Raw genomic sequence first — 27,078 nt, 5'->3', positions numbered from 1 at the left:
AAGCACGTTTATGTGTTCTTCAAGCTCGTCATGACTTCCCAGCAGCATGATATTTTGGATATAATAAGACTTTGGAGCTCATATCTAGGGATTTTTGGTGGCCTCAAATATAGAAAGCAGTTAAAGATTTTGTACAATCATGTGATATTTGCTCAAGATCGAAAACTCCGCGTCATCAATCTTTTGGACTTCTTCAGCCATTACCCATTCCAGAACAACGATGGTCTTCTGTTTCTATGGACTTCATCACGGATCTTTCAAACTCAGGTTCTTATGACTCTATATTCGTGATAGTAGATCGTTTTATCAAGATGGCGCATTTTGTACCATGTACAAAATCTATCACAGGTGAAGAAATAGCTAAGCTCTTTTTTGACAATATCTATCGCTATCATGGATTATTCAAGGATATTATATCAGATAGGAGAATTCAATTTGTATGAAGATTTTGGCGGACTCTTTTCTAGATTCTTAAAGTAGATATAAAACTATCTTCGGCATTCCATCCTCAAACTGATGGACAAATGGAGTGTATTAATCAAGTTTTGGAGCAATATTTAAGATGTACCATTAATTACCAACAAGATTATTGGACAACTCTTTTGCCATTGGCAGAGTTTGCTTACAACAACACGGTACATTCTTCTACAAAACAAACACCTTTCTTTGCTAATTATGGTTATCATCCACGACTTGATATTTTTGACTTTTCAAAAGTTGATAATCCTGCTGCGAAAGATTTGGCAATTCATTTATCAGAGCTACATGCAATGATGAAGGCGCAGTTAAAAGAGGCTCAAGAACAACAAAAGGTCAATGCGGATGTCTATCATAAGAAAAAACCATCATTTATCTTGAGTGATAAGGTATGGCTACTTCGTCGCAATATCAAGACCACTCATCTTTGTGACAAGTTGGACTATCGAAGGCTGGGACCATTTTCTATTTCTGCATAAATGAATCTAGTTGCATATCATTTACATCTATCGGAGTCAATAAAAATCCATCAAGTCTTCCACGTGTCTCTTCTTGAACCATACAAGACAGTGGACATATCAAGAAGATGACAAACTCCACCTCCTCCTATAGAAGTGGATAATAATGAAGAGTTTGAAGTAGAAGAAGTCTTAGATTCAAGGCAACGTCAAAATAAATTAGAATATCTTATCCATTGGCATGGATATGGTATTAGTGAATGCACATGGAAGCCAATAAAGAATCTTGGAAATGCAGCAAAGGCAATGGAGGCTTTTTATTGACGACATCCATCAAAATTAAGATGAAAACCTTCTTTATAAAAGAAACAACATCTAGGCAAGATAACATTCTACTTTCAATTCTTGTTCGTAGCTTCGTTATAATAGTGGTGTTTAGGAGATGGAGAAGCAACAAGCAGTGGATTCAACTCAAGAGCCTTCATTTGCTGACCTGTCGGACGAAACATTACGATTGTCACAACCTTCAAGACGACGCAATCGAAATGAAGATCTTCAAGAATGACATGTTCTTCCTCAAATAGATGGTAAGATACAACACGTTTGGTATCATGATTTGGGAAGGAACTCCCGATGTTTGGTGATTTTGCTAGAGGTAGGAACAACTTCTGATGGTGTTCCAAATATTCTATTCGAAGGAAGTTACGAAGGCCTCAACAATGATCAAATAACTCGATAGTCTTTCCGCCCTGGTATGGGACACTACCGATGGTTGAAAGGCCCTATCAATCATCTTCGAAGAGAACAAAGATCAGAGTATGTGGCGAATACAATTCGTCGCATCATAGATTTCCTCAAGATATGAAGACTGCTCCTCGTGGAACTCGTCGCTAGAAGGGGGATAATGTCACGGACATAATCATGTAAGCTAATAATTACATATAGAAATAGATAGAAGTAAGTAAAAGTAGGTAAAAGTAAGTTAATTCTATAATATTTAATATGGAAGCTTCCTAGAAACTTCCTAGATGCTGCTTTGACTTCATAGGTGTCTTTAATTGACTTTTTGGATTAGAGACGTGGTCAACAAGTTGGCCATGTGCCATACATGTTGTTAGCTTGAAGATCAAGCTAACTATGTGGTCCACACGTCGAAAAACTTGCCTTGTAAGTCAAGGCATGTGTCCTACAAATTCAACACATATTGGAGGTCCTATAAAACATCGCCACGTAGCCCCTAGTTAGATAGTATATATAGAGACAAGAGTGAAGGCTTCTTCACTCTTGTCAACTCCTTTCTTGCTTCTAGTCTAGTTTCAAGGGTCTCTAGTTTTCTTGTCTTTTAGCAATAGCCATTCCAGTTTCTCTTTCAATATATATACTTATTTATATATATTCTGTTATCTCTCTTTGGATGAAGGCTCACTTATCTGAATTATTTTTTCATCGAATTCTTATCCTTGAAAATTGCTCAATTTTGTTTAAAGAAGCAATGCAATTACAACAAAAAAAAAAAAAAAATCCAAAGAAGATAATATGTTGAAAAATAAATTTTTTCAGCTACAATAGAAACCATGCGGCTAAAATCATGTTTAGTATCTACTAAATATTATATTCTCTCTCTAGATCTCTCATCTTATTTTATAATAGATATTTTTTTAGGACCTAAAAATCACAAAGTCTTTAGATTATTAGATTGAAGAGCCTCAACATATTTTACAGACAGATTTTTTCAAAAAAAAGGAATACTTTTAATCAAGAAAACTTTATCTATACATATAAAAGTCATAGATGGTTGTTTATTGTCTTTTGGAGATGTTATTCATAGAATTGTTCTTTTAGATGTAGCAATTAAAGATCATAATAATATAATACTATTTAATATAATAAGATCTTTATTTAATCTATTTATTTTAAGATTATTGTAGTTAAAAAAATATAATCCTTAAATAGATTAAATTTCATGTAATCTTGATTTTTTTTTTTTTTTTTTTTTTTTTTTTATAGTTTTATCAAAAATCTTGATAGTAAAGTAGAAATAGATAAGCCTAATACATCCAAATTCATATTGATAGATGGAAGATCTTTTGTGCATGTGCCAAGCAAGAATCATTTTTTGATATATATATATATATATATATATATATATATATACACCACATTTATTTTTGATGATAAAAAATTATCGAGTAGTATTCTTAGCCAGCATTAATATTTCTAAGGTGTTTTTTTTTTTTTTTTTTTTTTTTAAATATAGATATTCTTTTAGAGCATTGATTCTATAGTTGTATAATTGATCTATAAAAAAGAGCTCAATCACCATTCGAATTAATCTACATCTTATTATAAAATAATTTGGATGTACTAAAGGAGTATATTGATGAAAAATTAGCTAAGAACTTTATTTGTCATTTGAAATCTCTAACAAGAGCTCCTATCTTATTTGTGAAGAAAAAAGATTGATCTCAGCAGATGTTTATAAACTATCAAGGACTTAACAAAATACCATCAAGAATAAGTATTTTCTATTTTTGATTTTAAGACTTCTTGACCAACTCAATCAAGCAAAGATCTATACAATAATAGATCTATAAAGAGTATAGAACGTGATCTACATCAAAAAAAGAGATGAATAAAAGATTAGTTTTTGAACTAAATATGGATATTTTAAATATAATATCATGTCTTTTGGACTATTAAATGCACCAATTGCTTTTCTAGATCTAATGAATGAAGTCTTTTGTAAGTTTCTTAAAAATTTTATTGTGTGTTATTTGAAAGACATTCTAATCCAATATAAGAATATAAAAATATATAAAGTTTATGTTTGTCACGTGTTATAAAAACTTAGAGATGTAGGATTCCATGCTAAGATAGAAAATTATGTATTTTACACTACTTAAGTTGATTTCTTAAGATATATCATTTTTAACAAAAAATTAATGATGGATCTTAAAAAGGTTTAAACTATCGTAGATTGAAAGGTCTCCAAAAAAATCAAAGATGTGTAATGTTTTTTGAAATTTATTAATTATTATAGAATCTTTATTAAGAATTTTTTCAAGTTACAACTCTTTTTATATATTTGATATGTAAAGACAAACTTGAATGGAGCAAAGAAACTAAAACAGCTTTTAAAACCTTAAAGACAAAATTTATTTTTTCACCAATTTTGTATTATGTCAAATTTTTTAAGATATTTTTTATGAAAATATATGCATTAAACTTTCCTATAGATATTATTTTTATCACAAATTAGAATAGATAATAAATTTTATATAGTAGCTTTTATTTTAAGAAATTTTTAATAGTTGAGCTTAACTATGATATCCACGACAAAGAACTTTTTGTAATTGAGGATTCATTTTAAGAATGGTGTTATTATTTAGAAGGCACTTCTACTCTAGTTATTATGTATACAGATCAGAAGAACCTTGAATATTTCATATCAATACGTATTTTGAATTGTTGCCAAGTTTTTTGAAATATGTCTTTATTAAGTTTTCATTTCAAGCTCACTTATTGTCTTGAACATATACATTTATCTCAATAGTTACTTATATGATTAGGTAGAGTAGGTAAATCTAGATTAATTTCATAAAGTCTTTTAGAGAAGCTTCCTAAAAGCTTCATAGATGTAGTTTTGACTTTAAATGTATTTGTAGGTTGGAAACATGGCCAACAAGTTAACCACGTGTTAGTAGCTGTCAAGGACAAGAACTTGATAAAAATAAATAAACAAGTGAGACTTCTCTCAAAGAAAGATAATAAAATAGAAATAACTCAATATGTATATTAAAAAAGAAACTGAAATGGCTATTGTCAAAAGATAAAAAAACTAAGGGCCCTTGAAACTAGACTAGAAGCAAGAAAGGAGTTGACAAGAGTGAAGAGGGCTTCACTCTTGTCTCTATATATATACTATCTAACTAGGGGCTACGTTGTCATATTACATGCTATCTTACTTGAAAATGCACTGGACATTTGGCTGTGGAAGATAAAAAAATGTTTTGCAAGTATTTAAGTAGTCTAGTGGGTTTTAACCATCTAAATACAAACTATTTCGGATTTCAATGTAAAAGCTTAATCCCAATACAAAATGCTTAAAAATACTATTTTTAATAACTTCAAGTTATTATAAGTATAAATTCTTTTGTTACTTTGTTAATATTATTTTATTTTTTTATTAGTATTATTTTTCTTTTTTTAAAAAAAAAATTAATTTTAATTTTTTAAAAAATTTTAAATCCTTATCCTAGACAATGAGCTTTGGCAAGCTCTAATTCACAATTTGACCATCCGATTGTTATAAAACTTCTACCACTAGTGTCTTTGCAAGTCTTCTATATGCTCAAGAAGTTTCAATCCAATCCAACTTACAGATTGCAAGAAAACACCATAAATCCACACCGATGTCCGTTGATTGCTGCCTAGAAAGTTGATGACGAATTTTGAATTATAATTTCTCCTTTTTCAATTGTTAATTCTCATTCAAACTTTGTGTACAACTCCATCTTTAAGTCTTCAACTTACCACGCCAAAATTCATCTTATTTCAGCTAATAGACCTCTAGATATTACAGAAATCCTAAACAACCCCAATCTACCAACTTCTGATCCCTCTTTACACTAATGATCAAATATCCTCTATCTGTACCGTTAGATTAATATAAAATTTTTCATGCACTTGGCATACTCAACCATCTAGATACTTCTAAAATTTCAATTGTAGATGTTTCTCCAATTTTACAAAGCAGTCAAGAATACTAATACTAATTTTATTGCAAAAAATCCAAATCACCAATACAAACACTGACTTTGAACAACGATTGCAAAGTCTTTCCAAATCCTATGAAACTAAGTCTTATACCTTTGGAAGGAGCTTGAAGCTAGCTCTTCGACTCCAAATCCCGATCTCGAAAACCCCTACTTTGCCCTAAGCAGCCGTTTTAGTGGCTAGAGGTCTGGTTTCGACCCTGACCTACAAACGGTCATCTCCTGGATATCAATCCTACTTATCCTAGAGATTTTTTAGTACTTCTCTATCCTCAATTTCACCTTATTATCTATCATATTATTTTTTTACTTCATCTACCTTATTTTTACTAATTTATGGCTGTTATGAAGTGATAATATAGTTTTTAAAATCTAAAAAGAAAATTTAATGACAAGATTTTATCTACTAGCTATCAAGACAAGAAAATACTCTGAAAGCTTTTATGAAGCCTTCCTAAATTTTCTTGAGCTCTTATCAACCAAGATGACTAAATATTAATAAAATATTTTTTATTTATATTTTCACCTTATAGTTGTATTACAACACGACAACGCATGAAAGAAAGAAATAAATAGAAGACTACAATTTGAACTAAGTATAAATATTTTAAATATAATTTTATTACTTTTGGACTTATAAATACACCAACAACTTTTCAACATCTAATGAATGATATCTTTTAAGAATTTTAGGATGATTTTATTTTTTATAAACTAAATAATATCTCAATCTATTCTAAGAATAAAAAAATATGAACTTCATATTTGTTGTGTAGAGATGCAAAATTCTAGGCTAAGATAGAAAATTATATATTTTATATATTTTTTAAGTTGACTTCTTAAGTTACATCATTTTAAATAATGGATTTATGATAGATCTTAAGAAAGTTCAAACTATTATAGATTGAAAGATCTCAAATAGAAAAAGAGATGTCCAATACTTTTTGGAATTTGCAAATTACTATTGAATCTTCATCAAAGACTTCTCTCAAATTGCAGCTCTACTTACATGTTTGATTTATAAAGACAGACTTCAATAGAATCAAGAAGCAAAAGTAGTATTTGAAGCTTTGAAAAAAGTCTTTGTTTCTATAGTAATCTTATATTTTATTGAATTTTCAAAGCCATCTTTTCATAAAAACAGATAGACCAAATTCTATTTTGAATGTTGTATTGTCATAAATGGGAATAAATAATAAACTTCATTTAGTAGCTTTTTATTCCAAAAACTTTTTAGCAGCCAAGATCACCTATAAGATCTACAATAAGAACTACTTGTAATTATGAATTCATTTTAAGAATGACACCATTATCTAAATGATGCTTCTAGTCTAGTAATTACATATATATATATATATATATATATATATATATATATATATAAGAATTTTATATCAACATGTATTTTTAATTGTTGTGAAGCCCATTAGAACATGTCTTTATTAGCATTCAAATTCAAGATCACTTATTGACCAAAAAATCAACAAGATTTATCAAACATACTTTTTACATGATCTTATCTTGTACCAAAAGAAGGAGATACTACTTTTGATCAACAATGGATAGTTTTCTTGAAGTTAGAATATTTTTATTTTTAAGCAATGAAATCAACACTAATTATTGATTCAACTTTTATTAAGCAAGTTCAATCAAGTATGTTATTTGATTTTCTTTTTTATAATATTAAAATAAATCCTTAAAAGTTTTATGATATTTTTAGATTTGAATTAAAAAATAATCTATTATATTTTGAGGGGTGCTTATATATTCCAAAAAATGAAGCTGAATTATGTATTCTTTAAGCTTGTCACAAAATTCTAATAGCAGGATATTTTTGATATAATAAAACTTCAGATCTAATATCTAAAAATTTTTGGTGGACCCAAATAAAGAAGGAAATTAAAGATTTTGTACAATCTTAAGATGTTTGTTTAAGATCAAGAACACCTTGTTATCAACCTTATCAACTTTTTCAACCATTATTCATTTCAAAAAAACCATAGTCTTTTGTTTCCATAGATTTTATAATGGATCTTCCAATCTCAGGTTCTTATGACTCTGTATTTATAATAATAGATTATTTCACTAAAATGGCATATTTTGTATTATATACAAAATCTATTATAAGTAAAGAAATACTTAAGTTTTTTTTTGATAATATCTATTGTTATTATGAATTATCTAAATATATTATATTGAATAGCAAAATTCAATTTATATCAAGATTTTAAAAATAGACATAAAACTATCCTTAGCTTTGTATTCTCAAATTGATAGATAAACAAAGCATATAAATTAAGTTTTAGAGCAGTATTTAAGGTATACTATTAACAATCAATAAGATAATTGAACAATTCTTTTTCTATTGGTAGAATTTATTTATAATAAAATAATATGTTCTTTTATATAATAAATATCTTTCTTTATGAATTATAATTATTATCTATAACTTGATAGTTTTGACTTTTTAAAAGTTGATAATCTTGTGGCAAAAGATTTGACAAATCATTTATCTGAGCTACATCCAATAATAAGGGTGTAAATAAAAGAAGCTTAAGAACAACAAAAGAACAATACAGATGCCTATTACAAGAAACAATCTTATTTTCACTTTGATGATAAAGTATGGTTACTTTGTCATAATATTAAAACTATTTGCCTTTGTGACATGTTGGATTATTATAGACTTGAACTATTTCTTATTTGTCAATAATTCAATTTAATTGCTTATCAATTATATCTACCAAAGTTTATGAAAATCCATCCTATATTTTGTGTATCTCTTTAAGAATCATATAAGATAATAAATATCTTGAAAAGAAGGTTATACCACTATCTCCTATAGAAGTAGATAATAATCAAGAATTTGAGGTTGAAGAAGTTCTAGACTCAAAGCGGTGTCGTGTTGTAACACGATCATATGGTGAAAGATAATAATATGGATCTTATTATAGAAGAGCCAAGTTAAAATAAAAAGTAGAAAAATATGGATAAAAGATAGGAAGGTAGTAAAACTTTTAGTAGTAATGCTGCCCTTTTAGAAAAAATAGCTTCTACTTACTTTGTAGGACCAAAAATAAGGCAAAATAAGGTAGATTGGAAAAATAAATGATATAGACATCTTTAGGAGAAAGTTAAGAGTAAATTATAATAAAAATTACCTAGATAAACTAGATATTGATACCTAAAGAGGGCCGATTATCAATCTAGATTGAAATCAAACCCTGAGGTACAAAATCGAGTACCTACGGCAACTCCGAGACTTTTTCGTAGATCGAAGAGTGGGATTAGAGAAAAAACTTAATAGGATTTTAATATGCATTAGTTTTGGATGATTTGGATTTGTATTAACTTTGTAAGAGCTTTACAAAATCAAGGTTTTTTTTGGATGACTTGGATTTTATGAAATAAAATAGGATTTACATTTTGAATGATTTTAAGAGTTTTGTAATAAATCTATAGGTGAAATTTTGTGGGTTAATGGTTATAATTATGTTAAATATGTGTTGTGAAATTGAACTTGATCTAATAATTTAATTGAGGATTATTGAGGTTTAAGTGAGTCAAGGTCTCAGAAAGTAGAATTTTAGGTCCAATGAGGATTTTTAAGATTTCTTGCAATCTACTCGTTGGATTGGAGTGAAATTTGTATGAGAAGATATAAGACTTGTTTTTTTATGTGTATGAGAATTTTGAGATCAATCAAATGGAGAAAAGAAGAGATATTGGCTATGGGAGATTAGCATCAAGGTTGAAGAAGGAGGCCAGCCAATACCCGAGCATGTTTTTGAGGTTATTGTCTATTTTGTAATTTCGATCATTTTCAAAATTTTTATGCTTGTTTTCAACTTAGTTTTTAAGAAGTGTAAAAAAAATTGAGTTAAGATCAATGATTCATTCTTTAGTAATTGAGGTTTAATTCTGTTATAGAAATTACTAGGTTTTGGTTAAGATTTGATTAAGATTTGATTAGGATTTGATTTAAGATTAGGATTTAGGATTTGGTTTAGGATTTAGGATTTGATTTAAGGTTTAAGGTTTAAGGTTTGGTTAGGATTTGATCATGATTTGATTTAGGATTTAGGATTTTATTTGAGTTTATTTAAGATTTAAGATTTATTTAGTTTTTGGCCTAAAGTTTGAATGAAGTCCAATAAGATTTTAACTAGGATTAAATTAAGATTGAATTGAGATGTATTTGAGATATATTTGTAAACATTTTAATATTTCTTTAAGATTTCTTATTGTTTCTTTAGAATTCCTTTGAAGTTTGTCTGAATTTGATTAAAGCTTATTTAGCATTGTTAGTGTTGTATTAGAATTAAGATTTTGTTGTTACAATTTCCATTGTACCTTCCACAGTTAGGTATTCAGAGCATTCTCAAGCAAGACTTCATGTATTACAACAATGGTATCTATTTTGGTTGAAATATCTTATTTATTGGTATAGATACAATAATAGAAAATATATGTATGAGTAAAAAAAAAAATCTTATAAATGTAGCAGAGAAGGTCAAATATTTTTATCAATAACATCTATCAAAATGAAGATGAAGGATATCAAACTTTTGCTATAAAAAAAATATTAGTTAGGAATGTTTGTATTTTATATTTTATCTTTTTTTATAGTTTCTATATAATTGTGGTATTAATGAGATGGAAAACCACAAAGTAGCATATTTAATTCAAGAGCCATCATTTGCTAACTTATTAGATGAAACATTGTAATTATTATAGCTTTCAAGATGGCATAATAAGAATGAAGACCTTCAAGAGTGACATATATTTCCTCAAATAAATGGCAAGATATAACGTATTTAGTATCATGACCTAGGAAGAGAGTCTCAATGTTTAGTGATTTTATTAGATTTAGAAATGACTCTTGATGGTATTACAAATGTTTTATTTGAAAGAAGTTATGAAGGTCTCAACAATGATCAAATAACAGTGTGGTCTTCTTGTCCTAGAATAGGATATTACCAATGGTTAAAAAGACCTATCAACTACCTTTGGAGGGAATAAAGATCAAAATATGTAGCAAATATAATTTATCGCATCTTAGACGTTTTCAATATGTGATCACTATTCCTTATGGAATTTATTTTTAAAAAAGAAGATAACATCATAGACATATATTTATTATAATTTTTATCTAGATAATATGAATGGATAGAAATAAAATAGATTAATTTCATAATATCTTTTAGAAAAGCTTCCTAAAAACTTCATAAATATTGATGTGACTTTATATGTATTTGTAATTCATTGATAGATTAAAAACTTGGTCAAAAAATTAATCACATGCCATCTATATTAGTAGCTTGCAAAATAAGCTAACTATATAGCATTTATAATAAAAACTTACGTTGTAAATTAAGATTTGTATCATATAAATTCAAAACATTTTAGAAGTTGTATAAAATATTATTACATAGCTCTTAGGTAGATAGTATATATAAAGGCAAGAATGAAGCCTTTTTTACTTTTATCAACTCTATTCTTGCTTCTAATTTAGTTTCAAGAAGTTTTTAGTTTTTTTTTCTTTTAGCAAAAGCCATTCTAATTTCTTTTTAATATACATACTTTCTTATTTCTATTTTATCATATTTCTTTAAAAAAAAAATTATTATTTTATTGCTTCTATCGAATTCTTGTCCTTGACAAAAAAGTTTCCTTATTTATTTGCTTTTATCAAATTCTTATCCTTAACAATAACTTAACATTCTTATCAAACTATCAGGGATATGAATCTTCAAGAGTTGAAAGACTAAGATACTTTTGTATTACTTGAAAAGACTAAATCATTCAAAGATAATATAATATTAAATTAGAATAATTGTTACCAAAGACAAAAAATCAAAAAAGTTTTCAAACAAGACCAAGGACTAGAAAGACATTGAAAAGAGTGAAGAAGGCTTCATTCTTCCCTCTCTATGTACTATCTAATTAAGAGCTATGTAACAATATTTTATAATACCTCTAACATGTATTGACTTTATAAGGCATATATCTTAACTTGCAAGATAAGTTCTTTATATGTGTGTCACATAATTAGCTTATTCCATGAACTACCAACATGTATGACATGTGGTTAATTTATTGACCAAGTTTCTAACCTATCAATTAACTACAAATACATATAAAGTCAAAATTGCATCTATGAAGCTTTTAGAAAGCTTTTTTAGAAGATATTATGAAATTAATCTATTTTATCTACTTCTTCTTAATCATATAGGTAATTATTGGAATAAATACATATGATTATGATACTACTATATCCGCATGTTATTAAACTTGATTACTATATTCCATACTAAAATCACTTCTAGGTCTTAATCTTAGCCAACTAAATATAAAAAAGCCCACTTCTAGTATTGACGCCTAAGCCACATCAACAATTTGAGATTGAAGCAACTTATCAAAAATAATATAATAAAATGAATAACTCTCAATAATATTCCTTCTTATATAAGCTCTACATATATTCATGGAAAACAAAGTATTATAATTTTTTTAAAAATTATATTTAAAATAGTTCATCTTTTTGAAATTATAAATTTTGTCCTAAATAGCAAAAATTTTATATTTAATTTTTTTGGATATGATTATTATATTATGTTTATTAACAATTTTTGAAGATATATCATATTTTTTTTCTTTTGAAGCAAAAATTAATGTTTTGAGTTTTTCAAGATTTTTCATGTAAAGGCAAAAAAACAAATTGGTGATGAAATTTATACTCTCTATTCCAATCAAAGAAGAGAGCACTTCTCTTATAGTTTTGATTAATATCTAACAATACATGGCATCTAATATCAATTAACTATTATCTACACCTTTTAATAAAATGATATGATAGAACAAAAAAATAAAATTTATTAAATGCTACATATTGTATATATTATAAAGCAAAATTGAACAAATTGTATTAGGGAGGGATAATTGTATTTGTTACATACTTTCAAAACTATACTTTCATCAAAGCTATTTCAAGCAACATTACTCTTTTTGAACTTTGGTATAAAAAAAAATCAAATCTATAATATCTTTGCATGTTTGAGAGAAAATATTATACAAAGATATTATATGTTATTAAAACCAAATTTTACATGAAAAATTATTAAATATAACTTTTTGAGCTTCAATTCTATAAGCAGGGGGTATAAATTCAAAGACATAAATATCTTCTTTCTACAAAGAAAATATCTTCTTTCTACAATCTTATAGAAAATTATGATCTTGAAATTCTACTTCCTTGCAAAACACCTCAACTTTTTTGTGCAAAGAAACAAGCTTTCTATATACTTGCATCAATTTTGCTTGAGCCATTGACATATAATCATACAATCTTATTGCCTAAAATTTATTAATAGAAGGTTACAATTTTTGATGAAATCAACTCTCATGTGGCCAATGAAACTTGGATCTTTACCAACCTGTCAAAAAATCAATACTCAATTACTTGCAAATAGGTATTTGAAATCAAAATAAAAAGAAACAACCACATTAATTAGTATAAGGCTTGCCTTATAGCTTAAAAAATCAACCAAATCTTAGATCTTAATTATAACAAGACATTTTCTTTGGTTGTCCTCATCCAATCCATTTTCTTGATCCTTGTCCTAATAGTAAAACAAAATTTACATGTCCACTAGATAGACATAAAAATTATTTTTTTAAATAAAATCTTATATAAAGAAATTTATATAGATGTACTAAACTGCATCACACCTCCAAATCCTTGACACATATGTTGCCTTCATAAAACTTTATATAGCTTAAAGTAATTCCTTTAAGAATAATTTTAGGTTATCAACTCCTACCTTGTTACTCTTGTCTTCTTAAACTCAATCGTGGATTGGAATGTCTATCCACTCAGCCGTAGCTCTACCATCGTCATTCTCACTATATACAAAGAGGACATGATGTTTGCAAGTAATAGCCTTTTACTTCTTTAGGATGTTAAAAAATAACTCCACTTGCACTTTTTGTGCTTGAATCTCAGTAACATTCACTATATCTTGAGCCTCTAAGTGATACAAGATGTGTATCAAGACTAGCTCTAAGTCTCTCAGAGTTTTTATATATTTTTTTAAAATTAATCAAATATAATTTTTTTTATTCTTGCCTAGTTCACTTGCCTTTAGCAATAAGCTCTTGGCTTTTATTGTGAATCCATTGTAGCAATAATTCTTATATCCAAAGACTTTCCATATGCTAATATGATTGATTTGCTCAACTGAGCTAGTATCTGCATATGCCCAGATATCACTTTTATAGTAAGCATATTGATCCAATATATGCATAATCTTTGACTAAGCATATCCATGCTTCTAAATATAATTTTTATTATATTTTTAGTGCCTTACAATACTCATTAGAATATTAACAAAGTAAGCAACTACTACAACTCTCATATGGATTCACGAATGCAAATTAAGCTAGTAAGGTTGACAAGCTCTGATCTACCTTAAGTAATATCTTCATCTTATCTCAAGGAGCTATAAGTTGGTACTCAATGCACTAAAGATCCACCACCTTGTCCAATGCAGAGGTAGATTACATATCCATGGCCATAGTTGCCTCCAAAACAATTTGGCTATGACATCTCTTTTATGATTTCCATCATGCTATCAGCTTCCACAAAGCCATCCTTATTCACTACAATAACTAGTTAGTCCTTGCATTAGTTTATACAATTAAGTTCCATTCAAGAACAAAGCACATAGCAATCAAATAACACTTCATTTGATAACTAACCACACAACAGAAAATTAGGTTCAACTATTGTCCTACCACAAAAATACAAGTTGACATTTTTACAAAAACCCTAATAGGTCTAGAAGTCGATATTCATCTCCATCTGTTTTGCATTCTAAGAAGAAAATCCAATGCATATCAAAAATCACATTCCAATTATAAGGACATATTAAAAAAAAAACAATTACAACTAATCATAATGAAATATCAAAGAATTGCATTCTATCAAGGCACTACAATCTTTCAAATTGTATCCTCTTTGATAGTATAAAATAAGAACAAAAAATAAATAAAAAATAAAATAATAATAATAATTATTATTATTATTATTATTATTACTCTCTAAAACTAAACTTATATTATCCTTATCCTAGTATGTAGAAGTTCCAATACTCTCTCACACACACACACAGATATACATACATAGACACATCCACGTGAGTTATTTCAATGGACATAATCAATCTCTAATTAAAAATTGTTTTTAAATATCAAACTAACTTAACTCTAATTTCAATTTGTAGAAATTTTCTACAATTTGGCATATAATGAGTTGGATTTGACTACACAATGTTGAAGAATTTTGCTCTTTTTTGAAGTAGAGAGTTTTAATTTGAGATGAGAAAAAAAATGTGGATTTGGAATTAAATAAGGATGTTTATATATCCACACATCCTTAGATCATAAAAAAATTTATCTATTGACGATACTAAGTTGTGTAGATACTAAGTTGTATAGGAGTTGTTTAAATGAAGCAATAATATAAGACAAAACCATGAATGTTGATATAATTTGCATATAATATACTTCAATAATATAAGACAAAACCATGAATGTTGATATAATTTGCATATAATATACTTCAATAATATGTACCAATTAATCAAAGTTATTAGACTGAATTTAAAGCATTCATATTCATTCAAAAGAGAATAATAAAAATAAATAAATAAATAAATAAAATCATTTTAAAATTCATGACCATTAAGTTTAAGACAAAACTTTAAGTGTTATTTTTTAAAGAATAGAACAATTAAGGTGAGAATATTTTCTATCTTGCATTTTGTGTATAAGTTTTTTTTTTTTTTTTTTTTATTGAAGACATAATGTTTTTGAAGAACTTATTTCTCACCAACATTACAAATCTATTATATATTTTAAAATTATTAATATTTTTGTTAATTCAAGCTATGTTTACAAATCAACACATGGATATACACAAAAGTGTAATCAGCCTGTAAAAGAAATTTATAAAACGAAAAATGACATTGATTAAAATTAAATGAAGTACTTCAATATAATCAAATTAAGACTGGCATCGTAAGTCTCAGAAAATAGACGTCAATCGCTTAAAAACCAGGGGCACTTGATAAAACTGCACATTACATCCAAGACATGAAAATTCCCAATAGCATGCATTGGCTCTAGTCTCAGAATAAAATGATTTATATATATATATATATATCTATATATATATACATGTCCAATGAAAACTGTAACTTTTGTATATAGAAGTTGTCAAAACTGGAAGATTATAACTGAAATTCAAATGGAATATCTACGGCAATTGAGGCATCTCCAAAACGAGGTCTCTAATAACCAGGCGATTAGCAGAAGTTCATAAGAACTATCATTTCTTGAAGGCACAGGCTTCTTCGAGTGCGTTCGGAAATAGATACGTGGAAAAGAAGATTTAATCGATGCACACAAAGAGGTTGTGGAGATTCATAAACTATAAAAAGATTTTTTACAAAAAAATTAACAAAACTACCGAACCACAACGGCGACAAAAAGAATTAAACACCTCATGAATCAGTGCGAGCACTTCAAATCGATGACCGAGCTGCGAGCACTTCGGTAACCGCAAGATACGAAGAGTGCACAATCCGTGAGCAGTGGACCGAAAATCATCCTCAGTTGATTTGAACTGCATGGAATTGTGCACAAAACGGAGCCACGACGATTGTTCCAACGTCTACGTTATCTTCGGAGCAGCTCAATTCCATTGTCAGTGGTCAATTCATTGACTGCACAATAAGGATGTGGCTCATGGGGAGAGACAAGATCAAAAAGTCGGTTCTGCTACGTAATCTTGGGATCTATGTCGATGGGGAAGCATACAAATCAAGTCGCCAAATGAAAAAACACCCGGTCGTGGTTTGAAGATGCAACTGAAAATCTAGTTAAAGCTAGCAAATCGCATGTGGAAGTTCGGATGGCTGTGGCGATGGCTTAGTGATTTCTACGTGCAGACGAGTGGGGTTGGATGCGAGTCGGGGACCACGTGGAACGCTAGAGAACCGCTCGGGTCCAAAGTAGTTCAGCTTTTGGCAGTAAGTAAAGACTGAAACTCTTTGAAGTCCACGAATCCATCGCCGTCTTGGTCGACGTTACTGATCATTCTGCGGCAATCCTCTAGTGAATATCCTTTGTCCCCCAGGCTCTGCATCACAGCGCGAAGCTCATCCGCGGAAATCAGATTATTCCCATCCTTGTCAAACGTGGCAAACGCCTCTCTGATGGAATCTTCCTTGGGAGTTTCATTGTCGGCGAGGTGGCTGGTGAGAGTTTTGTTCGCCGCCTTGAATTGTTCTAAGCTGATGAAGCCGTCCTGGTTCTTATCCACATCGTTCATAATGAGCTGGAGTTCCTGTTCTGTGACCTCGCAACCACTGAGGGATCCAAGCACCTTACCGAGCTCCGTGATGCAGATGCGTCCATCACCATTCGCGTCGAACACTTTGAAAGCGGCTTCCAACTCCGCTTCAGAGCAGTGGATGGTGCACGGTGCATTCAAAGCTTGAGAGACAATGCCAGATTTTGTCCTCTTAACTTTCAAGCTCCCCATACTTGTCAGTCGAGTAATGAAGTTCCGCCCCTTGGAGTTCGATCTTTCCAGTTGCATTTCGTGGTTCGATTTCCCCGTCGTCTTCTCCACCGCTTTCGGCGATTGCTCAGTCACATAGGTGGGATCCATCGACCTGCTTGTCTGCAGCTTCTTGCTCTTCCCGAAACTCACCAATCGCATCATGATGACACCTACACAATCCTATCGCAGCAAAGGTTTCCTTCAACCCTCTCAAAAAATCAGCACGATCTCTAGAACCAAGCACAGCCTCTCTCAAAACTCCAACACAAGCTCTCGTGTAGCAACCGCACTTCTTCAACACGCTGAACCACACCGTGCTCATTCAGATTCGACAATATATCGAACCTGGCATCCACGGCTTTGGGTACCCACGGGATCATAGTCACAGGCAAACCAAGAATGAGACACCAGTCTCTTCACAACGGTCACTAGGAAGGAGTGAGGTGGCGAAATGACAGGGTAGGGTGAAAAAAAGATGCTTTGAGGTGAAATTGGATAGGAATGGACACTCCAAAGCGAAATGAAGTTACTCTAAATCGGCTGAAGATAGTTCTCTCCAGTAACCCCGCAATGAAAAAAGACTGTTACGATGGTGTGAGTCAAGCATCGGCATCATGAATGAACATATCTTTCAATCAACTTGTTTCCCTCAATGAATCACTAGATCTAGCCAATAGTGAACACTCCGACCTATGCAAAAACAGGGAGATTCATCCCTGCCCCGGAACACCAAAACTCTGCCGTCTACACATCTGGCAATCGACACCACTATGGCTGGACCCGCTGCTTGGATATGAGGCTCGCTCATCGAAGTCCCCGTCACCACTTCAAAACTCACGCTGCCACAAAGGCCTGCCACGCGTCAGATTTTTTTCCCTGAAATATAAACTAAAATACTCGATTCTTGTTGCTTTTTGGGGGCAGAATATAATACTCACCGTGATGGTTGCAACCCAGGTGGCTAAATCGCAACGGCTTGAGCTCCCCCAGATCAGGAAAAATCTCTGAAGACGACCAAAGCTCACTGTTTTACTTACTTCGAAACTTACAAATGACGGTGAAGTGCAAGAATGGAATTGGGGTGGAATCTCGGGATGTGCAGCTGAATCTAGGTTAGGGTTTTCATGAGCATCATCGTCAGTAGCTCTGTAGCGATGACGCATTGTTCCGCTTCCCAGCCGCCAACAGAGGCATTGGAGCAACTCGGCCAGGCTTGCAGCTGCAGAAAACCTACAAGGGCTATGGCCTTCTAAACTGGAAGAAGCACATGGTTGTAACAAGAAAAATGGGGCTTCACATTCCATGCCACACTGGCAGGTTGATACTTTTTCTAATTTCCCATTCCTTTGTTTGACAGAATATCTAAAACCCTCATAAATAGACCTTCCCTCTTTACTTCTTTTTATTCATTTTTTTTTGGTATTCTCTTTAATTAGTCATGTATTTTTAAAACAAGTGGTACATACCTATTGCTATGGTTGATAATGGAGCAGGAGAACAAAATGTTATCTAGGCTCTCTAACTGTAATAAGGTAAGACAAAGCCAAACAAGGTTAAGAGTATAATGTATGATATACAATGACTTACAATCAAACCTAATAATACCTCTCTCATTCGGTGTATAATAAGGCCACTCTAAAGAATTTTGTTGTTCTGTTAAATTTTTATGTTGACCATGAATGTCTTTTATTTCCTAATTTAGAATTGTGTTTGCTCATTTTGGATGCTTTTTGTATTTTCTTATGAATATTTTTTCACAAAACACAATGATAATAAAGGATATTAAATCACACAATTTGCCTTATATTAAAGATGTTCCAAATTTTTCATTTGAATACTAAAGCATTTATTTGAGTTAAGATTATCTATATGCATAGTTTTTATTATAGTTCATAATGTATTTTAAATCATTTAAATTTGGGAGATATTTTTAAAATACATAAAAAAAAAAAAAAAAAAAATTACTTCATTGCTTTAAATTCAACCAAGAATGAATTCCTATTGAACTTCTATTAGTGACTTTGTATTATCTATTAACTACTTAATATGTAAAAAAATGAGAATACATATTATTTTTATTTTAAGTCTATTGTATTTTTTAGCGCATCTTGGTTTAACTTTAAGAATATAGAAGTATTCTTTAAACCAAAAAAAAGTATATATAAGTTTTGAATTAGCTTGTAATATATTTTGTGTTTTTAGACAAAAAAATATTCTATTGTTTTGTTTTAAAAATATAACTCTATAGCTTGAATACAAGCACTAGGTCATTTAAAGCTCTTGGACAGTATAAAATAAGTTTCAATTTTATAAAAAAAAAAAAATAGAAATTGATTTATTTATTTATTTATTTATTTTTTTTAAGTTTAATCTTCTTAAAGATACATAATAATCTTTCTTAAATTAAATTTGAGGTGATGCTACAAATGAAAAAAATTTATCTATCTTATTGTAGAATATAAGTTTATTTATTTATTTTGTACTAGATATAAATAAGTTTTCAAATCAATGGATAGAAATGAATTTGAATTAACTAAACATTGGAACTATATGTCTTAGAATTGGCTTTGCATATATATGTACATTTTAACTTCGTCTTGCACTAATTTTCATATTTTCTTTATTTATAATATTCTTTTTGCCACTTTGTGCTTTTATCTTTTAAATAGTTATACTTCTTTGTTATTTCTCCAAACATACTTTAATATTACTTTTTGACATAAGTAAATCTCATGGTTGAATTAATGCAACCTTTAGTCCAACTAAGCCAAATCCTTACATATGTCATAATTGGTAATTCCTAGGCTTTTATGTATTTGATCCCAAATTGCAAGTACTTCATTTATTGCTGATTGTCTTTAGAAAGATGTGTTTACACTTGTGGAATATTTAAAATCCAAGTTTTCTTCTTTCCATCTACTTCTATTGCTAAAAAAACTACTTAGAAATTAATTTTTATATAAGAGCTTTAATATCTTTTGCTGTAATATTTCTCTTAAGTACCAAATTGGTATCTGTTATTTTTAAAATTTTCCAAGAGCTTGGTGTTGGACCAATGACAAGTTTTGTTCAACATTGCTTATGATTTTAGTGCTTTGTAGTTACTTCCCTCTTAAAGTTTGTTTGTTTTTCTTTCTTTTTCTTATGTTTTGATTTTTTAATTTTTTAATTTTTTTTTATAGCTTTGTTAATAATTTTGCATATTGCAGTAAAAAAATATAAAGGCTGTGTTTGGACTCACTCATATTACTATATGCTATTGTTTGTTGTTTTTGTGATTAGTAATTTGTCCTTTAAAACTACTTCTTATAAAGTTCTAAATGTTATATTAGTGAGTTTTATTTTGTTTTGTTTTTGTTTTTTGTTTTGTTTTTGTTTTTGTTTTGTTTTGTTTTTTTTTGTTTTTTTGTTTTTTGTTTTGTTTTGTTTTGTTTTGTTTTTTTTTTGTTTTGTTTTGTTTTGTTTTATAAACATCAATCCAAAAATCCTAAGAAGAAAAGATGAAATTAAATTATATATATATATATATATTGTTTTAGAATTTTTAGTGTTGACACACAAAATATGATTCTTATACAAAAACATGATTGTGACTACTATTGATCAAAAGCACAAATTTGATATTGAAAATTAAATATAAATAAATAAATAAACTAATATCTTCAAATAATATGGGAGTAAGAAAATCAATATATTTATTTATTGTGTAACATCTGCACAGCTTTAATTCAGTTAAACGTTGAAAAATATACGTAAAAATAAGAACCAATTTGGACTAAACAAAAGACTTTCAGGAAGAGCAAGAAATATATACAAAATATTGAACACAAAGTGGAGCTGGTTGAGGCTAATTTTAGAAGAGCAAAAAACTATCTTACAAGGTTTTTGTATCTGGAAACCCAATTTTGAAAACCATATTTTAACAACTTTACAAAGAATTCTCACTTAGTAAAAACAAACAAAGGCTGTCTTTCATGAGCCTTTGATTTTGGAGATAGTATAAAATAAAGGTGTCCCGACACAAACCAAGTAAGGTTTTTTTACTATATTTTTAAATATATAAAATTATATCTTGATTGTATCAATTGTAGAATAATTTTTAAAAAAAATGAAGCATACATTAAGCAATTATAAATACAACTTTCTATTTTATTTTTATTTTTATTTTTATTTTTTTTGTAAAAACCACTTCTTAACATGAACTTAGCACAAATTATAGAAAGAATATTTTTTTATATATATATCTATATATATGTATATATAGATATTCATTACACATAAATAAAAATTAATATTAAAAAAGAAAAAAATATTCTAATTTATTTCTTTAATTGATTCTACATATGAAACCAATGAAGATACTCTTTTTTTTCAACCAATTACAAATTTTGAAAGTTAGAACCTCAAATAGTCTCCCCTAAACATCAAAAAACCTTATATATATGTGAGCCAAATTTTATGACTCACAATATAGTTAGAATAAATATTAAAATAAATCAATGGAGTTAGGAAGAGAAAAGTTTAGATGTAGATAGGTAGGATAAATTATTGAAAAAAAGTCACATTTAGGTGTTAAGAATTGAATACAATCATAATGGTGGATAAAACAATTGTGGTTTAAAATTAGATTAAGTAGGGATTGTGGAGTCATGTTATTAAAGCAGTGAAGAAAGGCATAAACAATAGAAATTATGTTATTTGAACCTTTAGAACTAGAAAAATATACTAAAAATAGTAAAAGTTTTTAGACATACTATTTCTAAGCTAGAATAGAGTAAGAAAAACTTCTAGAAGGACCCCTAGTAATCTCTCTTAACAGTGTCTTGGAAACTTAAAAATAAATAAATAAATAACCCACAGATTGACAACTTATTTTGCTAAACCAGTTTGGATTGCGCAGGTTCCGGTTTAGACAGGCAAGTTATATCAATAGTATTAGACAGACAAAGTATGGAGCATCAAAATTTGAATGCAACAGAACTAATGAGGGCAGTGAGGTGAGGCGACACAAGGTGTGGTATGCAAAAGACAAGGAAGTCAACTAGTGGCAAATGTGGTCAAGGACATGTATGCTGCTTAGAGAGTTTTGTGCTAAGGAGAAAAGTAGAAATTGTGGGATATAATAGCAATTTGTGTTGGAATTACATAAAAGATCGAATTGTGATTTAATTAGAAGGTAAGTGGAAGAATCTAAGAAGAAAAAGGTGAGGGTTATAGCAAAAATAAATTATTGGTTGTGGACATAGGAGTAGATCTAGATCAATAGAGAAGGTTGCCAATTAGGAGGAGGAGGTGTCAATTTTAGAAGAGCTCAAGTTAACTGAAAGAGAAGCAACAATGGTGTTGCAATGGATTGGTGTTGACAAATCTAAGCTACACAATTTTTCAAAGGAGGAGATGAGGTGAAGGGGTTCCTATCAAAAGAAATCAGAGTAGTGGTGTTATAGAGACGTAGAAACAATCTGATAGCAACAAGGGCAGAATATGGCTTCGGAGTTGATGGACATGATAGATCAGCTGTGATTTGCCATATTGTTGCAAGGTGATAGTTGATTTCTAATAGTGGTTAAAAAACAAGTTTGAAAGGGTTCTTATATATTTTTGGTGTAATAATAAGTAATGGTGGTATTATAATTAATATTTAATATGGTCATTTCTTTGCTAAAGAAAGTGATGCATGTAAAAACTCTCATGAGTTGATTCCTGGGCAGATTGAATAATTAATTAATTAATTAAAATAATATACATATAAAATAATAAAAATTAAATAATAAATAATAATAATAATAATAATAAATAATAATAATAATATAAAAAATAATAATTAATTAAAAATTATATAAATTAATAAATTAAATAAAAAAATACATAAAAAGTTTGATAAAACAAAACCATAGGTAAATAATGGTTAAGAAATAGAAGACATCTAGCCTTATGTGAATGAAGTTACTCTAGACTACCAAATGCAATTAAGGTGGGTTGATTTTGTTGACAATATCCATACATACATACAATTCATCATAACTCATCATACATACAATTGCTGCATTCTAGCTGCACTCCATCCACCCAACCGAATGTCAGATTTCGAATGTCAATGCAAACCAAAGAAGAAGAAATCACAACCGAGGATGGGTTGAATGCAGCAACATGCCACCGCAGTTTACAATCAAGTGAGGCGGTGCCTTCGGAGGAGTGGAGGGCGTTGGGATTATAATCTTCCCCAAACTTGCATGGTAGAATGCATGGTAATCAAACCACAGACAGCTCTACACTTGAATCAACATTTATCTTCTCGACAGGATTACTCCACCCATCCTCGGCATCCTGAAGTTGCTCTATCAATTCTAATTCACATCCAGATCTTTGGCATTCACAGCCTGCACCACGGGTCCGTCGCGCATGCGCATCCCTTGGCGGTGTTGGGCGTGCTGTTGTAATCATGGAAAACCACGGTTCTCACACCGAGTGGGAACTTGCCCACCTGTATACAAGAACTGCCTGTGCGACTCAGCGGGAGTTGGCAATTGCTGTGCAGATGGCGAGCAATGTAGACCAGGGATCCATGTGGCTCCCACCGCTGAGACTGCTCTCATCACCGTCTACGCCATTTGGAAGTCAGGAAACACAGTTTCGAAATTGCTTTCCGGAGCAAGCAAGTGAGAGTGTGCAAAGTGTTACTATAATCGCAACTTCTTCCATGGCATTGCAGAATTTTGTTGATTATTTTGCAGAATTTTGGGTCATGTTGTATAATTTGGGAGTTGGCATCAGACTTGCTGTGAGATTCTTGCATACATGTCTCTTGGGTTTTTGAGTTGGAAATGGAGAATTGGGGTGATGAAATTCTCTTCCTAGATAACAAGTTTTTCTTGAGTTGTAGATTACACAACGTTGTCTGGTGGCCATGTGAGTCTTGCTTTTTGTGGCAGAAGCCTACCATCGCTTTTTGTGGCACTGTCATTTTTGCAGGAATCAGCCTTATTGTGAAAAAAAGCAAGGCTGATTCCTGCAAAAATGGCAGTGCCAAATTCATTTTACAGAACTTAATGTATTTGTTGCATGATTCATGCCGTTATTCCACATGTAAAAATGGAGAGAATGTGTAAAAATATAAACCATGAGTATACATTTCCTTCTATTTTAAAGCAGAATTAGAAATTAATGAAAAATAAGTTCATTACATAAAATAACGATAAAAATTAGAATAAAAAATGATCTTGATGCAAAGTATTTTAAACAAATGATTGAATTATTGAAAATTAGCTTTTAATTAGTTAATTTTTTATTTTATTAGTATCTAAATATAAATCTAAAAAAACATATGTAATATTTTTATCAATTTTAATTGAATTTTATGTGTTAATGGACTTATTATGTACATACACAACATCCAAAAATTATTATAATATTATAATAAACTACTATTTTATAAACCTAATTATTATTATTTTTTTAAAATCATATAATAATATTCAATAAGAAGATCTTGTTACTTGTCTACTTTAGTAAAAGCAAGACCTACTACACTAAACAATCCATGTAGGCTTAATAAGATATTTACATGAATTTGCAAAAATCCCTATGCAATCTTTGTAATATAATTGCCCTCTAAGAAAAGTTAAAAAACTCCAATTCCTTGCATTAATTAATGTCAATTTTTTGTCATTAAAATTATAATTTTAATAAATTATATCTTATATTATTAATATTTGAAGATAAAAAGATTAAAAATATAAATATAAATATAATTAAAAATATCTAAAATCCTATATTTAATTTTTAATTAAAAAAATATTATGAAAAAAATCTTATTTGTATACAAATAACTTTTATTAATTTTAAAACTTGCATAATTTCTTATCTAATATAAATTAATTATTGATTATTGATAATTATAACATAGGCAAAGTAAAAATAAATAATATTTTTTCTATTATTATATTTTTAATATATTTAACTTTGTAAATATATTATGTCTTTGATTAAAAATCCAAATATTAAAATTATAAGATTTAAAATATTTGAAATGATAGTACATTTAAGATGGTCAGTTAATTTTACTCAATTACTTCATGAATGGTACACTTGGACAAACAAGGATAATTCTAAGCTTATGTTGGATAAAACCTTTTAAGACAAATTCCAACTTTTGCTTAAGCAAGACTTTTTCACGTTTATCCATCTATTCAAGCAAAGATTAACTAAACCTTTGTATTTGTTTGGACAAAGCTTGCACAAATTACCAAAATATTCAATTGAGGTATAGACAAATCTACCTACTTAGCCTAAACTTACCACTTTAAAAAATTAGAATTTTATCTTCACTTTATGCAAATTAAAAATACTATTTTATTTTATTTTTTTTTAAAAATTCATAGATTTTTACAAAAAAAATAAGAATTAAAAAATATATTTTTTAAAAATTTAAAAATGTATATATGCAATATTTAATATAATTTGAATTAGAATCAATTTAAATGAAATAATGAAAATCCGATTTTAAATGTGTTGAATAAACCAATAAGTTATAATATTATTATAATTAAAATCAATCAGTTAATTAAGAATAACATATCAATTATAATAGAAAGAATATAATTCTAAAAAATAGGATAAGATGTTTAAATTCTTGAAGTAGATTTTGTAAAAAAAAAACTTTAAAAATCTAAAACAAATTAGTTCAAATCATATATAAAAAATTAATTAAAAAATCAAAAAATAAATAATAAATTAAATATGATCTTTCACATATAAAAAATATAAATTTTTAATAAAACATTATATTCAAATGAATATTTGTATAATTTTAAATAATCATTAATTTAAAATACTGCAAAATAAAATCCAATATTATATAGTATAAAAGAATATAATGAGTTTTAAATATATTATAATATTTTAAAAAATCTATATTATTTTTTACATCACAAACTAAAATTTTAAAATAAAAATAGTTGAAATATTCTTAGTTTTTAAAATTCAAGAAACATAAAAAAATAATTACAAAGAATAATAAAAAATCAGAAAATTACAATCATAAAAGATATAGTTAAAAACATCAAATGATTTTACATAAATTTATTTGAGAAAAAAATACCAAATTCTTATAAAAATATTAAAATAAAAATAAAATAAAATATGTAAGGACAAAAATAGAGAAAAATTATTTTTTACTTTATAAATTTGAAATAAATACTATAGATATATTGGTAAGAATCTATAAATAGAATTTGAAAAAAATATAAAAGTAGTTTATATGAAAATTTTGATATATAAAAATTACATAAATCAATGATATAAAATATAATTTTTTAATATATATAAATAATTTTACTTAAAAAATACACACACACTACATATTAAGGGTATTATATTTTAAATATATTTTATAATTATACAGTATCTTATAATTTTTTTATTATAAAATATGTATTTTAATTAAAAATACTAATCATGTTTTGTAATACCAATAATGTCAGGTCTATCTATATTTTGATAAATGAATAATTAAAATATTCATAAATTAATCATATATACTAAATTTTTTTAATGAATTTTTAATATCAAATTTGAGTATTGGAATTTTACTAATACTCATTTAATATTTTAAAATTTAGAATAATTTCGAATAATTATTTTTAAACATAATATTTTTAAATATTTCAAATGATTATGATTTACAACTAAAAATTAGATGATGAAATTTTAATTTAATTTGTAGATAATAATAATATTT

At 28.4% G+C, this 27,078-nt stretch overlaps 1 protein-coding gene across 1 annotated transcript; it reads right to left on the bottom strand.

Annotated features, from left to right (window-relative positions):
* Positions 1-15,900: 15,900 nt before the first annotated feature.
* Positions 15,901-18,047, bottom strand: LOC112282069 (calmodulin-like protein 3). Its single transcript, XM_024519247.3, has one exon. The coding sequence runs from the start codon at positions 17,499-17,501 to the stop codon at positions 16,791-16,793; it is 711 nt and encodes a 236-aa protein (XP_024375015.1). The 5' UTR covers positions 17,502-18,047; the 3' UTR covers positions 15,901-16,790.
* Between the last annotated feature and the right edge of the window lie 9,031 nt (positions 18,048-27,078).

Source organism: Physcomitrium patens, chromosome 5, assembly GCF_059467195.1.
Source record: "Physcomitrium patens ecotype Gransden chromosome 5, ASM5946719v1, whole genome shotgun sequence".
Taxonomy (NCBI): domain Eukaryota; kingdom Viridiplantae; phylum Streptophyta; class Bryopsida; order Funariales; family Funariaceae; genus Physcomitrium; species Physcomitrium patens.
Note: the sequence above shows the minus strand (reverse complement) of the source record. Positions and strands in the feature narration are given on the sequence as shown.

What these genes read in the sequence shown, in the direction of transcription:
- LOC112282069 (XM_024519247.3), bottom strand. Translation starts at nt 17,501, where the DNA reads ATGATGCGATTGGTGAGTTTCGGGAAGAGCAAGAAGCTGCAGACAAGC.